The sequence below is a fragment of the Anolis sagrei genome, chromosome 6, assembly GCF_037176765.1.
Source record: "Anolis sagrei isolate rAnoSag1 chromosome 6, rAnoSag1.mat, whole genome shotgun sequence".
Classification (NCBI taxonomy): domain Eukaryota; kingdom Metazoa; phylum Chordata; class Lepidosauria; order Squamata; family Dactyloidae; genus Anolis; species Anolis sagrei.
The window spans coordinates 80,961,294-80,978,926 of NC_090026.1; the positions used below are offsets into that span (position 1 = coordinate 80,961,294).

A 17,633-nucleotide genomic window follows, 5' to 3' on the forward strand; every position below is an offset into this window, starting at 1 on the left:
TATATTGAGTATTCGTGTAGAGTTTGGTCCAGATCCATCATTGTGTCCACAGTGATCTCTGGATGTAGATGAACTACAACTCCAAAACCAAAGGACACTGCCCACCAAACCCTTCCAGTATTTTCTGTTGGTCATGGGAGAACTGTGTGCCAAGTTTGGTTCAATTCCATCATTGGTGGGGTTCAGAATACTCTTTGATTGTAGGTGAACTATGAATCCCAGCAACTACAACTCCCAAGTGACAAGATCAATTTTGTGAGTGAAAGACATACATTGGGCTGTTAGTTGTCTTGTGTCCAAATTTGGTGTCAATTCGTCCAGTGGTTTTTGAGTTATGTTAATCCCACAAACGAACATTACATTTTTATTTATAGATAGATAGAAGATAGATGATCTGTCTCCGGCCTGGCTTACATTAGCTAAGTCTCTCTTGCGCAAACAGCGCAAGAAGCGGCATCTCCGTAACGCTCGGAGCTTCCGGACCCAGCTATCATACTATTTACCTGGACATGGCCCATGTTTCTGTTTGCGCAGAGTGTTATTATGAAACACGAAGGAGCCGCACCTCGCGCCTTAAGGGCTCGTCACGGCAGGGAAGCCGAGGCCCTGTCAACCCAGGTGACCCGTTCTGCCGTCCAGGGACCCCTTCTGGCCACTCAACCCCGTGGGACGGGCTCCCTGGGTAAACACGGAGTAGGAACAGGCCGTGCTGCGAAGGCGCTGACGCCGAAGCTGTCCTTCCCGCAGCCCAGCAACGCGAGGGAGGAGGCGGGGCTCCTTGCTCGTGCCACGGCTCGGGCCAATCAGCAAAGAGCGCGCCTCGCGAGCCATGGAGCGAGGAAGGAGAGCGGGAGGGCGGGAGAGAGGGGCGGGGCCTTCCTCGCCAGCCCTCTCTAGCCGAGGCGCGCTCTATGGCGCTGGGGGCGGGGCCGCGGCGCTCTCTCTCTCTCTCTCTCTCCCGGGCGGGTCCCGTGATGGCTGGCGGGGGCGCCGCGGCTGCGGTCGCGCTCTCTCTCTCTTTCGCCGCGCTCCCGGCTGCCGTCGCCGCTTCCTCCTCCTCCTCCTCCGGACCCGCGGGCAGGCGCCGAAGCAGCAGTAGCAGCAGCAGCACCCGCTGGGCCGCCATGGCCGAGGAGGAGAGCGCAGAGGAGTCTCCCGGCGAAGAAGGGTGAGTGAGGAGAGAGGGAGGGAGGGAGGGAGGGAGGCTCTCTCCACACACACACCTCGCCCTCCTCCCCCGGCCGCTTCCTGCCCGCACGTCCCGCCGCCTTGGCATTGGACCCATGGGCGCCCTCAGGGCCTCCCTCGCCGGCTGTTGATAGTTCCCCGCAGGCAGCCCTTCCTTCCCGCCCTTTGACTTTGATAGGTGGGGATAGAGTGGGCCTTTCCCCCTTCTCTCTCTGTCAAACAAAGTAGGGATCTTGGTATCTTGGTTGCTTTGATCCGCAAAGGCTCCTCCGTAGCTTGAGAGGCTTGGCACACGTCCCCTTCCCGGCCCAGATTCCTTGTATAACAGCTCCTGCTCCCAGGTGATCTCTCTCTTCCTCTTTCTTGAGTTGCAGGGTATTTCCAAGCATTTATGTGGAAATAATAATAATAAACTGTATTTGTATCCCGCCCTATCTCCTCAATGGGAACTGAGGGAAGATTCCAATAGGAAAAGGAAAACATTAACACCTGATGCAGGCAACAAATACAATACAAACAGTCCAAACCCCAAAATAGACCAAATAATAATAATAAGAAGAAGAAGAAGATTTTTTATTTGGATCCCGCCCTATCTCCCCAATGGGGACTCAGAGAGGATTCCAATAGGAAAAGGCAAACATTTACACCTGATGCAGACAACAAATACAATTTAAACTGGGTTGTTGTAGGTTTTCCGAGCTATATGGCCATGTTCTAGAGACATTTTCTCCTGACGTTTCGCCTGCATCTATGGCAAGCATCCTCAGAGGTAGTGAGGTCTGTTGGAAGTCGGAAAATGGGTTTATATATCTGTGGAAAGATTTAAACTGTCCAAACTCCAAAATAGACCAAATTATTATTATTATTATTATTATTATTATTATTATTTGGATCCCGCCCTTTCTCCCCAATGGGGACTCAGGGAGGATTCCAATAGGAAAAGGCAAACATTAACACCTGATACAGACAATAAATACGAATACAATACAAACTATCCAAACCCCAAAATAGAGCATCATAACAACAACAACAACAAACTTTATGTATATTCTGCCCAATCTCCAAAAGGAGATTCCAGTGGTGGATTCCAATACAAGAAAGGCAAACATTAATGCCTGATGCAGACAATAAATACAAAAACAATACAAACAATTCAAACCCCAAAATAGACCAACATATAATAATATTAATAACAATCTTTATTTGTATCCTGCCCTATCTCACCAATGAGGACTCTGGGAGGCTAACAAGATGTAAGCGCAGTATTCAATGATATATAATGCAACCAATTAATAATAATAAACTTTATATTCCACCCTATCTCCCCAAGGAGACACAGGGGAAATTCCAATACAAGAAGGCAAACATTCAATGCCTTATACAGACATTAAATTTATTTATTTATTTACGACATTTATATGCTACCCTTCTCATCCTGAAGCGGACTCAGAATGGCTTACAAGTTATATGTACTTACAATATATTATAATATTAGCATAGCACAAAATTATTATTATAAATTACTATATTGTACTATACAAGTATACTGTAATAATATTAGTAATATTACATGTAATATGAAATATAAAATTATTATATTTATTACATTATAATACTATCGATATTATATGTGTATACAACATATTATATTATTATCCCAGCATAATATTAGTATTATATATTACTTTATTGTACTATATCACTATACTGTAATATTATTAGTAATACTACATGTAATATAACATATTGTATTACATTAAATGCAAATACAATACAAACTCCAAAATATTGCAAACATTCAATGCCAAAAGAAAACCATACAAACAGTTTACAGCAAGACAAAGCACATTGGACAACATAAACAACCTAACTGTAACTTAATAAAATAGCAAAAAATAAAAATAAAATAAAAAACATAAAATACAGAAACCCTGATAAAACACACTAAAATTAAAAATATAAAACTGGATACATTGGAGCTCCCTCAGGTGAGGTTCAACAATACCAATGGCCAGGAGTACTAAAATGGACCTTATCAACTATAAGACGGCTGGGCGAGGGATAGTGCAAATAGTGTATCATAGGGCAGGGGAATTGGATGAAGTGCAGAAAACAGAGTGCTGTCTGGCGACCTAGGGACTGGGCCTAGGGACCTATTGTTCTTGAAAACTTGCTGGAACATCCAGATTTTCAAGTCCCTAAGCCATGGATGGACCTTTGTGAATCAAACCAACAAAATACTTTGACTTTTCATATATATGTGACTTTTCATACATGTGTGTGTGTGCCCCAAGTATGATCTAGATTTATCAAGCCATGGAGGAGTCTTTGTGGCTCAAACCAACAAACAACAAACACTCTTTGACTTTTCATGATCCACAAAAGCTCCTACATGACTTGATAGATCTACTCTAGACCAAACTTGACACATAACTTTTCATTACTCAACTTAAAACCATTGTAGAGTTTCAACTAAAAAATGCCGTATATAGTTAGAAAAGAATTAGCTACTGGAAAAAGAGGAGCATGTGAGTGTGAAGGAAACAGAAGAAAGAGCCACAAACAAAACGTAAACCCAGAAAACACTAAGGATATTCATTGATTATCAATAAAGGGACGTATGTATGATCCCTCTTTTGGACATCCTGGGTTTCGATGGATCTGAATAATGAATACTATTTTGATAATGTTTTTATAATACGTTGTTATATGTTGAAGTATTTTGGTGATGACAAAGGAACTATTCTTCCACCTGTGCTTTTTACCTGTGAAATAATGGCTACTCCCAGCTGTTTTAGCCCCCTCTTGTGTAAAGTTTAGAGGTTATTCCTAAGCTGGACCAGAAATAGGCTGGAGGGAGGGGATTTCAGGTAGTTGAGGGGAGAGGGCTCATCATTCATTTATTTACTTTATTTTTGCCCTAATTTCCCCCCAATATAGAGATTCAGGGTGGCTAACAGCAAACATGACACAATACAATCAAAAACGGAGCAAGTGCATTAAAATATGGATACAAAAATATAAATATTTTGAGTCATTGAGCATAAATATATTGAAATGCAATTTACACTACATTTAAAAACTATACAACCCACTTGCACCATCTCCAGTATCCCGTGTGCCCAAGATATGCTCTCAATTCCTCTCTTCCTAGTGTGGTTTATGTGTTTTGCCCACTGCATGTATGCAACCCTCCAGTTCACAGATTCTGCATCCATTGATTTAACCATACATTTGTTGATTTAAAAAAAAAATCTAAAAGCAAACCTTGATTTTGCTATTGTATGTAAGGGGCGTCATTTCACTACACCATTGTATGTAATGAGACTTGAGCATCCATAAATGTTGGTATCTACTGGGGTCCTGGAACCAAACCCCAGATGCAAAAGGTCCATTGAACTCATAGAGTATGACATCAGCCAGATTCTGTTGGTAGTTGCATGTTCTTTGGACCCAAGTCTCTCTTCCACGTATTCATTTCTTCTTAGTCTCACTTTCATTCCTGTAGCTGTTGTACCTGTTACCTCAATCTTCACGTGGGTTTTTTGTTCCCTCTCTTGAACTGCCTAAATCTATTTTGTAACCTCCTGGAACTATAGACATTTCAACTTCATTGAAAACTTTTTGTTGCACAAACAACTGCATCCATGTCATACAATCATTTGGTTTTTCTAAACGATTCTGTTAGGCATCATGCTTATAGTATTGTTGTATTTTTTTTCTCCATCTGTTCAGAGGAAGCCATAGCGGTCAGTTTCCTTTTCTCTCACATGGTTGGGATATTTTGTTTTTGAACTTCTTATTTGATTTTCACACATGAAAGATAAGTTGAGGCCAATCCTTGTTGAGTTCATTCATCAGTTTGCTATAGTATTTTTTATAACATTACCATCTTCTTCTCCTACACCAGCATAGGATGGTATTCACGTTACAGTTACAGTTTACACACAAATTAATACATTTGTTCTGTTGTCCTGCTTTTTTACTTCTTCATACAACTCTTTTCTCAAGGCTTTTAAAAATCAAGATAGGGAAAGTCTGTGCTGTTCTGGATAATTTTGGGCTGAAGTTCCAGTAAACTCTAGTCATCATTGGGTTCCTGTGAGTTTTCTGGGCTGTATGGCTATGTTCCAGAAGCATTTTCTCCTGATGTTTTGCCCATTTCTATGACAGGCATCCTCAGAGGTTATGAGGTCTGTTGTAAACTAGGGAAGGGGGTTTATATATCTGTGGAAAGTCCAGGGTGGGCAAAAGAACTTTTGTCTGCTTGAGGCAAGTGTGAATGTTACAATTGATTAGCTTGATTAACATTGAATGCCCTTGTAGTTTCAGAGCCTAGCTGCTTCCTGCCTGGGGGAATCCTTTGTTGGGAGGTGTTAGCTGGCCCTGATTGTTTCCTGTCTGGAATTCCCCTGTTTTTCAGTGTTACTCTTTATTTACTGTCCTGATTTTAGAGTTTCTAAATACTGGTAGCCAGATTTGGTTCATTTTCATGGTTTTCTCCTTTCTGTTGAAATTGTCCACATGCTTGTGGATTTCAGTGGCTTCTCTGTATAGTCTGACATGGTGGTTGTTAGCATGGTCCAGCATTTCTGTGTTCTCAAATACTATGCTGTGCCCAGGTTGATTCATCAGGCTATACTGCCCAGAAAACTCACAGCAACTCAGTGATTCTGGCCATGAAAGCCTTCGACAACACATCTAGTCATCATAGTTAGTGGCTAGAAATGATGGTTGTTGCAGTCCAGAAGTGTCTGAAGGGCCACACTCTTCACTCTGTTGTAAAGGGTTTTTGGTACAGTAATTGATAACAGTGCCTTTTCAACTGCACAATAACAGTCTTAGAAATGCCTCTATTTCAGCATGTTCTTTTGTCTGTGTGTGCTGCATTGTGTTCTCCAGCCCTGTTCTTCAGCACTTTTTGCCATTTGAACTTTGTCTGTACCTAGCTATTATCTTTGTCCCGTATAAGCTGTCCTCTCTGTACCTCTGTTACATATGTTTGAAGGCATACAACTTAACCTCATGTCTCTTCTCGAAAACACCTTTTATAAATACACTAGTTTTGCCAGACTTGCAAAGGGCATTGTATATTGCTATTCAGTTTCACATATTATTCAGTGTAGCCTAATATTGTTTACTCAGTCTCTTGACAGTATGAGGCAGATATTTTTCACATCACTGGCTGTCTGGTCCTTTGAACTGAAGATACTGTGGGTTGAACCCAGGACTTTCTACATGTCTGGAATATGCTCTACTATTTAGTTTTAATCTCCATCTCATTGTTTTATCCTTTTTGCCAGTATGTAAATCACCTCAATGTTTTGTTTTTCCTAGAATCCAAATGTATTCTTTCTAAATATAGTACTTGCTCATCTTAGCTTCCCACTATACATCTTCCATCATATTTATCTGTCTGTGTATTGCATTTCCTTGTCAATGCATAGCTCATATTATTGTCTACATTTTTAATTTGTCATAACCTAGGTGTCTATTTAAATATTGTTGTCCTCTGTGCAGTTGCATTTCTCTGATCAACCCAAAATGCATTCCTTTTTAAAGTGCATGCTGACCTGGGCATCTGCCCTGTATTTGTTTTTTAGTTTTTTCTTGTGTGTGTCCTTTCTCTTGGATGAATGTCCTGCCTTGTGACAAAATGATATCTTCAGCCAAACCAGTTTCCCAAGTGTGCAGTTGAACTGCACAAGGCCAAAATAATACTCAGTATTTATAATACTCCGTGTACAAACTGCTCCATGTACATTATCTCAGTAATCCCTTCAATAATCCTGTAAGGCAGGCAGGTACCCCTACATTGCAGAAAGGGTTCTGACTTGGAGATAGCACTGTGCTAACGAGTTCAAAGCTATATCTAGGTTTGAACACAGGCTCTTTTGATCTTCTGGCTCATGCTGCTTAGCCATGGTACAGCATTAGATCCAAGCAACAGCCTTGGTTGAACTCTGCCCTTTTGGCCATGGCCCTGCTCATTAAGAAAATGATGCCTCTTGATTTTGTTCTGGGAAATGGAATATGCAAAATACTTGTACAGAATGGGCAATTATTATCATGGGACCTATTTGCCTTGTGTCAGTCTGTAACCTTCTGATCTTTAGTAACATTAACGTGATCATTTCCTAGCCATAGTCATTTAGTCAGCCTGTGGCAATGTTCCACAACGTAAGCTTGGTGTGTAGCTTTTGCTGTAATGAGCCAAACTTCAATAATAACAGCAATAATACTTCTGTAATAAAACATATTGCAGTAGCAGAAACTCGTGTATTTTGATTATGCTCAGCATGGAGGATCCCAGAACAAAGGACCTCAAGCTACATATAATAACATAAGACCATGATAATTTTAAACTTTGCATATCTTCTCCTTTTATTTGACAAGAGATAATTAGGACCAAACTGCCTGTGACATTAGTCAAGTGTTTAAACAAGGAAGTTTGACATGGCTAGTCATTTGGGAGCAGAAGAAAATTCCCTGGGTAAATTGTGTGGTTCTTTCTGTTCAGGACATTTTGGCTAGTAGTTTTACCTATATCAGTTTTTCTCCTGAAAAACATCTTATTTTAATCTTTTCCTCTTCAAATTCTGCTTAGCCCTTTAAATTGTTTGATTTTTTTTCTAGGAGCTTCAGAGAGGCTTCTATTACCCCAGATAACACATGGATTTTTATGTCATGCATAAAACAATGTATACCCCACTTCCCTTTTATTATAGAAGTTGTATCTCTAGAGGAAATGGTACAGGGCTTTTACTGTATCTCTTGTAAAAAGTGCCTCTTTGTGGGATGTGAAGATGAATTAGATCTTTATAAGTCTGTGTGTCTGTACATGTGCATTCAAGTCACCTGTCAATTTCTGGTAACCCATTAATTTCATATGTTATTTTAAAGCAAGGAATACACAAAGGTGGTTTTGTCAGTCCATTCCTCTAAAATATAGCAGATACCACATGGTATTCATTGGTGATCTTTTATCCAAATACTAACCAGAGATGAGACTGCTTAGCTTCCAAAGTTAGTCAGGACTGGGTCCCTTTAAGGCAGTGTTTCTCAACCTTCCTAATGCCGCGACCCCTTAATACAATTCCTCATGTGGTGGTGATCCCCAACCATAACATTATCGTAATGTAAATATCTGACATGCAAGATGTATTTTCATACACACACACACACATATAGTAATAAAGATAGTTATTTAAAAAAGGGGGGTGTTTTACATTGAAAGTGGGAGAACAATATGAGTCATAGTAAGTTAGAAATAAGAAAGGATCTAGAGCAGTGGTTCTCAACCTGTGGGTCCCCAGATGTTTTGGCCTTCAACTCTCAGAAATCCTAACAGCTAGTAAACTGGCTGGGATTTCTGGGAGTTGTAGGCCAAAACTCCTGGGGACCTACAGGTTGAGAACCACTGATCTAGAAGGAGAAAAGAAGAGGAGGAAAAAAAGGTTGTTGACTTGGCTTTCTTTCCTGGCTTTCTAAGGCAAGGAATACTTTGAGGTGCTTTTGCTAGTTTGCTCCTCTTTAGGTGCCTTATTCAGGATGAGGTCTTTCCTTAAAAGAAATGATGTTTATTTGATGTGAAATATTTTGAGCAGAGGTGTATTACATTTGCATGGGCACTTTCAAACTGAAATCTGTCTTATTAAAGTAAGATGAGGGGGTTAATACTGATATGTCTTTAATGCTGGAATTGGTACCGAGTATATTTCATTTACTACACAAGAGTATTGTTTTAATATAGTGAAACAGTAGGACATGGATAAAGAAATTACAGTTAATCTGTTCTAGTTCTGTAGGTTTAAAGTCATAGTAATCAAAACTATATTTAGACAATCAACTGGTTTTAGGATTTGGATTATGAGATGGAAAAACTGTTTTGTAAAAAGAAAATATCACAGATATATTTTGGGTTAAACTCAAAGAACAATAAATAGAAAAGTAGCCCCTCACTTTGTTTCATAAGTACCGTATATACTCGAGTATAAGCCGACCCAAATATAAGCCGAGGCACCTAATTTTACCATAAACAACTGGGAAAACTTATTGACTCAAGTATAAGTCAAGGGTGGGAAATGCAGCAGCTACTAGTAGATACCAATAAACTTACGTTAATTGAGGCATCAGTAGGTTAATTTTTTAATATTTACATAAAACTATAATTTAAGAGAAGATTGCCCAACTCTGATTAAATCATTATTCTAACCTTCTTCAATGTAAATGTGCTTACGTATCCTTCCAATAGTCACCATAGTTGTATTTCAACTATACATTTTGGGGAAAATGCTGTGTGTATATGAATAAGGAAAAGTGGGAAAGACTGGCTCTGAGAGAGGAGGTGAGGAAGGTGCGCACTGCACAAGAGAGGAGAGAAAGGAGAGCTGGGTTGCTGTGCAGAGAAATGAGGATCCTGGCAGGAAGGCATGGGGCTGAACGAAGCCATTCTTTTCAGTCCCATGCCTTCCCACTAGGACCCTGACCCGATTATAACCTGGGGGGGGGGGGGTTCTGCCTTAAAAAAGGGCTGAAAAACTAGGTTTATACTCAAGTAAATACAGTACTTGTATAAGAGAGTATGCCGTGTTATAATTGTTTCAAGTAGCAATTCATTTCTGCAAGCAAAAATCACTTCTTTTGTGATCAGTAGATATTCATATTGAGATTTCCACCACAGCATATGACTTTGTAAAGATAACCATAAGATATTTATGAAAAACTATAATTCAAGCTTATAAATGCAGAGCAAAAAAGTGTAGAGGGCTCAATGTCATTTGTTCAACACAGGCTTTATATGTAGAATGTCACAAGTCCAATTCTGGCATTTTCAAAGGAAAGGTTTCCCTTTGGAATTTGGCACAGGTTATGTTAGTCTCTGAAGTGTCTACAATGTGGACAGTACTGGAGTAGATAGATCAATAGTCTGAACTGGTATAAAGGAAAGTTCTATATATTTGTGGCTATTTTATTTCAGTTAGATTCTGTTTTGTGTGTGTGTGTCAAGAGCAACTTTAGAAACTGCAAGTCGCTTCTGGGTGAGAGAATTGGCCGTCTGCAGGGACGTTGCCCAGGGGACACCCAGATGTTTAAATGTTTTATCATCCTTGTTGGAGGCTTCTCTCATGTCACCACATGGGGAGCTGGAGCTGACAGAGGGAGCTCAACCGGGTCTCCCCGGATTTGAACCGCTGACCTGTCGGTCAGCAGTCCTGCCAGTACAAGGGTTTAACCTATTGCGCCACTGGAGGCTTCAGTAGTAAGATTCTGGTATTTATTTATCGTGTCAGAGGCAGACCAGACATATGCAATGCATTTTTTAACAGACGAACAAACAAACAAAACACAAAATTTGCAAGCTGCAAGAAGGTCCTCCATTGTGCATGTGGCAGGGCTCGGGGTGCATTGCAGCAGGTGGTCTGTAGTTTGCTCTTCTCCACACTCGCATGTTGTGGATTCCACTTTGTAGCCCCATTTCTTAAGGTTGGCTCTGCATCTCGTGGTGCCAGAGTGCAGTCTGTTCAGCACCTTCCAAGTTGCCCAGTTTTCTGTGTGCCCAGGGGGGAGTCTCTCATTTGGTATCAGCCATTGATTTAGGTTCTGGGTTTGAGCCTGCCACTTTTGGACTCTCGCTTGCTTAGGTGTTCCAGCGAGTGTCTCTGTAGATCTTAGAAAAACTATTTCTTGATTTAAGTTGTTGATGTGCTGGCTGATATCCAAACAGGGGATGAGCTGGAGATGTCATTGCCTTGGTCCTTTCACCATTGGTTGCTACTTCCCGGCGGATGTCAGGTGGTGCAGTACCGGCTAAACAGTGTAATTTTTCCAGTGGTGTAGGGCGCAGACACTCCGTGATGATGCGGCATGTTTCATTAAGAGCCTGGTGAGATGTGTTCCACACTGGGCATGCATACTCAGCAGCAGAGTAGCATAGCGCAAGGGCAAATGTCTTCACTGTGTCTGGTGAATTTATAGTACAGTATCCGTACATTTATTCATGGCTGTACATGGTTCTAATATCAAGATTTTTAGTTAATTCCTTTGAAACTAAAGAAAGATTATGAATCCTATCTTATTTACGATCTTGTATTAGTATTTAGGAAGTGAAAAGCCAATATACTTCTCCAGTTGTGTGCTTATGAGACCCAGGGTGTCAGAAATCTCTCTATATTTTTTACTTTGTTACGTGCCATCTTCTTTCAATGCAAAGTTCAAGAGGCAATAGATACACAAGGAAATAGTTGTTTTTACCTCTGACCCAATGTAGCAACATACTGCAATCATCTGCCAAGAACCTCTTGGAATAGCTGGCGTATACAGTACAGTTCCTAGAAATATTGTGTAGTAGCTCCCTCCCCTTCCCTGGGCATTCCTCTTCAGTTAGAGAACTATAACCCACTGCTTTGTTTTAAAGATAAACTAACAAGAGAGGATTATATGTACTCACAATAAAGAATGAATCCTGTTCTGACTGATATTCAAAATCAACTACCTCTCAGCACCAAGCTGATAAACAGCAGTTATGATGCTTTTTGAGGTATGACAACACATGTGACTTTCTCTATAAGCTGGTTTACAGAGCGAGCATGAAACGTAATTATCAGTGAAATTTTAAAGTTAGCATTTCTGCTCTTAATTTTTGGGCAAGGACCTGTCACCTTCCTGAGTGTCATGTTACTGTTGTCTCTTGTAATTTATCTCTCACTACAAATCCACTTTATTCTTTTTCCTGCTGCTTTCCGAATAGAGAGTGAATGGATATTGTGTTTTCCATATTCCTCTGCCAAAGATGAAACAGCATCAGTCAGACCACTTAGAACATTACTTGTAATATTTTAATACAGATTAATATTTCAGATTGTGCCTCGTGATATGCTTAAATTTGATTATGGAGATTTATTTATTTATCGTGTCAGAAGCAAGTTGAGGATACACTTATAATGTATTTAAAAACACAAACAAAGATTATGGAGATGTACTGTCTTCGCTATTGGATTGTAGCCTAAGACTGGCCAGTTTCTTATAGTATGGCCCCAGAGGGAAACTTGAGTAACTGCTATCCAAGGCCCAGCCTACCTAAATACTCATGGACACACCATTATAGGCTGTCATATGATGACCTGGTCACTATGTCCATAGTATAGAAAAGCTATGATGTGTGTGAGTGAACAGGAAACATGCATCAATGACATCCAGAGATGTCACAAGATAATTCCAAGTGTAGGAGTCAGAGCTGAAGTCAAATTGGAATTTAAATTATTCTCTTTGATATATCTACTGATTTATTTACAATCTCTTCACTAAATGTTACCTGCAGTTACACCTCTCATAACCTACTATAAAATATGAGGCTATGTGGATTTGTGCTGATAGTATTTACAATATGTTTAAGTTGCTGTCTACACTGTCATCTGTCATATCCTACTTCAGGTTGATTTTTGCTCAGTAGCATTGCATGATTCCATAATGATTCTAGCTTAGTGGTTCTCAACCTGTGGGTCCCCAGATGTTTTGGCCTTCAACTCCCAGAAATCTTAACAGCTGGTAAACTGGCTTGGATTTCTGGGAGTTGTAGGGCGAAATACCTGGGGACCCATAGGTTGAGAACCACTGTTCTAGCTGGTGATTGCTGCCCCAGCTGCAGCCAGCTGGGACAATACCAGAAACCATGATGGTGTAATATTTGTTCCATTTCACTCAAAATCCTTTCTTATCTACTTATTTGTACACTTTGTGGTGAGCCTCGGGTGATGTAAGCTTTCAATTATGAAATTTGGGTTCATGTTTTTATAAATCTTTTCATTCTTCTGCCTCCTTCTGAGTGGGAGTTGGCTATTGTCTTTTCCTCTTTCATATAACCCAGAACGTAAAATTAATCAAGATGTAAAATAAGCAAGTTTCTAGTGTGCTGTATTCTGAAAGTTTGTGTAGTGAGGCTATATTTATGCAGGTTAGCCTGCAAAATAGTTTGAGTTTAAAATTTGCTTCTTCGCAGTGCAGCATTATATGGCTCTGCCAGGTTTAACTTTGAATTCTTCTGCTTTTATTGCTCTGCAAACATGAGGACAGCTGCAGCTCAATCTTCAAGCACTGCCTCTGGAAATTGCTATCTCCATTCACAATAATATTTGGCTAGCAAAGTATGTTGGATTCTGTCACTTCCTTTCTACGATAAGCCAGTCATTGGACCACTGTGTGGCAATCTGGAGACAGGAGTGCTTATTGTTTAAAATTGCAAAATGAAGTATAACAGTAAAACTGGATTAACCTCGTTTTATAAACAGTGTTCTTCATGGAGCAAGACCATATTTGTATAGAAGCTCCATGCTGTCCTTGGCATCAGCTTGAAAAAAGAGATGTAGTCCAAAACCAAGCCTGGAGTTTTTCTATAGGACTTACCCTAAAGTTTCACTTAAAAAGAAAGAAGAGGCCTCTGGGAGCAGGAAATGGATGGGGTCTAGATATTGCTCACAGCCTGTACATTCTTCATCCTGTTTTTGTAAGGGCTGGCCACAAAACCTTCGTAACTTCTAATTCTCGAGTTCCTTTTTCTAGTAAGACCAACCAGGATGGGCAAACAACTAACAAATAAGTAATTGGCCTCACTGCTTTAAGCAACTTGCCCAGATGAAGGAACTGAAGCCCTTCCAGCAAAACTGGACTAGTGCCTGTCTCTCGTACTGTCTTGGAATATAAAATCCCAATGTAGAATCCCAAGTGGATGGAAATACACAAACTCCTCGCAAATGTTGTTTCAAATAATAGAAGAAGCCATGATCGTAAAAATATAAGTGTTATAGAATTTTAACTTTTGCTGAACGACTAATCTCTGAGATGCATTTAATGGTGATATGAGAAACATTGACAGATGATTGAACTGTATTGTTTCATTTCTGAGTCTTGTACACTGAAGCAGCTTGTTATTTCAAAATATTTGTTTTTGTGGGCAGGAAGTAGAAATGTATGACGCATGAGCAATAGACTTCACTATTTCATTTCCAGCACGATCCAGGCATTTCTTAGCAATGCCTATGTGTGTTGCTAATATTTTTGCCTATTATTACTTAATATATGGCTTTCTGAGTTTACATAGTAAAATATGGGAGATTTTGTATAATTGATGTATTTAGTGGGATATGAGAGTGCTTCTATTTTAAATATGTATATTCCCTACCTGAAGAAATCATCAAGGTGACTTAATTTTATCATGTTATATTTAATTCAATTGTCAAAATGCTTCATCAAGTTTGTTGAAAGGAACAGAGTTTATTTAGTAGTAGGATGACTAAGACATTGGAACTTAGAAGGCTCTTCTCCAGATGTTCACAAACAATTCCTTTCTATTCAAAAAATAGATTTTGGATGCTATATGCTGCATCCATTTTTGATGGGTTCTTGTATTTTATTTATATTTTAGATATAGTTGAATAGGAAAGAGTGTTTCTTTTGTCAGTCCACTACAAAAGTGGAGCCTTAACTTTCATTTTCCAAGGTAGCCCAGATCTATAGTCCTGTGTCATGGGGATACGCACTGTAGGTTTTTCCTTGTTTGCTTAGCAGAACCTCAAGTCCCTACATTTCCATTGTTCTAAAATTGGAATTAGTTTTTCTAACCAGCATGCTTAAAATAAGAGAGGGGGAGTGCATATGTGCTTGCAGTTTCATAATTTTTGAGTTGCAAAATCATTAGTGATTCTCTTGGTCTTTCTTCTGACATGGCCTATTAAACGTCTGCTATCATAAAACTTTGTTCTTGTTCAAGATATTGTTTACATTCACTATACATTTTTTTTAAAAAAAGACTGAAGTCCTCCTCCTTATCTATTGGTATGATTACCCAGGAAATAGTTATGCTTCTCCTGCTACCCTCACTTCACCTTTCCTTGCCCCTCCCATCCCACTTGCTTTCTGTATATATTAAATGCCTGAGTAGTTAAATACAAAGAAAACCAGGATGAACAACACAAAACCCATTCTGTAGTCTATCTGTAGTTCATCAGGGGTTTTCTCAAATGAAAGAAATACATATAATATTAAAGAAAAGGCATGTGTATATTCTTCCGTCTCCCACATACATTATTTTCAAAAATGATTTCAGTATATATATATATATATATATATATATATATATATAAAAGTTATGCAGTTTTATCAGATCTATAGACACTTAATTGAAAAAGATACAATTTTGCATTTCCAACATCTACATTATCCTGAACATTACTGGTTTTATGGTATGCAGCCACTTCTTTTGAGTTCTATTCATTTTTCATAATAATAGTGGTTTACATTTATATATTTCTGTACCACACAGTGGGCTAGTGGTGGCCATCAAATAAAATAAAATTATTTTCTATCATTGCCTTCTACGGAAAAGCCAGGGACCCTAATATCCAGTTCATATCATAGTAAGTATTTTATATGTTTTTATGATATGTTCTTTTATTCTCATTACTTTAGGTCAGGATGGTTATCCAGTTGGCTGCCTGCATGGTGTCCTACATCACTGGTACATCTTAAAGATGCTGAAGAGAAAATATTGAAATGTAAGCACTTTGTGGTAAGATATCACCAGTTAACATGATTCACTTATCTATTTTCCCAACCTAGAGGTAGTGGGGGAGAAAGAGAAAAGAACTACCATATACACTTACATGTAAGTCAACCTCAGGTATAAGCTGAGGGCAAGGTTGAGGGCCAAAATTATGGATTTTGATATGACCTATGGATAAGTCCAGTCATTCCGCAGAGAGGCAAAAGTACTGCTTGTCACCCCCATTTTCCCACCCAAGTATTCAAAAAGGCCAGAAACGTTGAGGTGATCGGTGCTTCTTTTCAGTTCCTCCAGAATGCACTTATCTCTTGTTTTTCAAACCTCAGAGAAGGGGTGTATATACAGCAGAGGTCCCAAAACTAAGACCTGTGGGTTGGATGCGGCCCTCCAAGGTTAGTCACCTGGCCCCCACCCTAAACTTTAGACTTAGGATCGCCCTAAATCTGAAATGACTTGAAGGCACACAACAACAACAATTCTAATTAACTTGACTATTTCATCAGCCAAAAGCAGACCTGGGTGTCCCATTGAAATACTGATAAGTTTATGTTGTGCCTTTCAAGTCATTTCCGATTTAGGACAATTATCACTGGGATGTTCTGAGGGGATTTCCCCTTTGCCTTCTTCTGAGGCTGAGAGAATGTGACTTGTGCAGTATGTTTCCATGGTTAAGCAGGGATTTCAATCCTAGTTTCCCACTGTCCTTCTCCAAATCTCAAACCACTATGTTGGCTCTCAATCTATAACAGTATATAAAAGTACTGTAGCTTGTCTTGGCTGTTAGTTTCTTCTATTGTTGAGACGGAAAGGTGGACAGAGCTGACAGCAGGCTGATCAGTTTTCCCTCCTTTGTTAAAAAGTAAAAATGATAAAAGTTACCAAGGCATACACCTAGATGTATATCCAAATTAGTAGTACTTGTGAGATACACTTTTGACAAGTACTTGATTATTATTTCTATTAGTTTTTGTATTTTAATCTTTGTATTATACATTTCATGGTGTGTTTTATCTGGATATTTTTACTGTGTTGTACCTCGCCTCAAGCCATGAGGAGAGGAGGGTAATAAATACAATTTGTTGTAGATGTTCTTGCTATTGTAAAGAAGTAGAAAAATATTTATTTGAGGATGTTAGGCAGGCTACATTACCAGTACAGCTTTTGATCTATTGCTATTTAACATATACTGCTTCTGTTAACATTAATAATTTCATGAAGGAAGTCCATGGTTTTATGTGGTTGGTTTCGCAAATAATATTCTAAAGGCACCAGATCCCATCTGATTTTTAAAACTTAAATTGGTTCTGCTCTGGTTAGTACTTGGATGGCAGTCTTCCAATGAATACCAGGTGCTGTAGGCTATATCAGAGAGAGGAACTAGCAAAACTACCTCTGGATATTTCTTGCCTAAGTAGTCTTTCATAGGGTCACCATAAGTTGGCAGGCAACTTGAAGGCACAAAACATACATGCACTTTCAAAGCTTCATGCAGAACCTTTTCATTTTAAATAACTAATTTTGTTGTTGTTGTTCATTCGTTCAGTCGTCTCCGACTCTTCGTGACCTCATGGACCAGCCCACGCCAGAGCTCCCTGTCGGCCGTTACCACCCCCAGCTCCCTCAAGGTCAGTCCAGTCACTTCAAGGATGCCATCCATCCATCTTGCCCTTGGTCGGCCCCTCTTCCTTTTGCCTTCCACTTTCCCCAGCATAATTGTCTTCTCTAGGCTTTCCTGTCTCCTCATGATGTGGCCAAAGTACTTCAGCTTTGTCTCTAGTATCTTTCCCTCCAGTGAGCAGTCGGGCTTTATTTCCTGGAGGATGGACTGGTTGGATCTTCTCGCAGTCCAAGGCACTCTCAGAACTTTCCTCCAACACCACAGCTCAAA

At 39.6% G+C, this 17,633-nt stretch overlaps 1 protein-coding gene across 1 annotated transcript in view; it reads left to right on the plus strand.

Moving 5' to 3' along the window:
• The first annotated feature begins 930 nt into the window (after nt 1-930).
• The window catches only part of ABHD5 (abhydrolase domain containing 5, lysophosphatidic acid acyltransferase), a 31,787-nt gene continuing 15,084 nt past the window's right edge, over nt 931-17,633 (plus strand). Inside the window, exons 1-2 of the mRNA XM_060781858.2 lie at nt 931-1,168; nt 15,652-15,737. Coding sequence (XP_060637841.2) covers nt 975-1,168; nt 15,652-15,737 — 280 coding nt within the window. The 5' untranslated portion in view covers nt 931-974. The remainder of the gene's footprint in view (nt 1,169-15,651; nt 15,738-17,633) is intronic.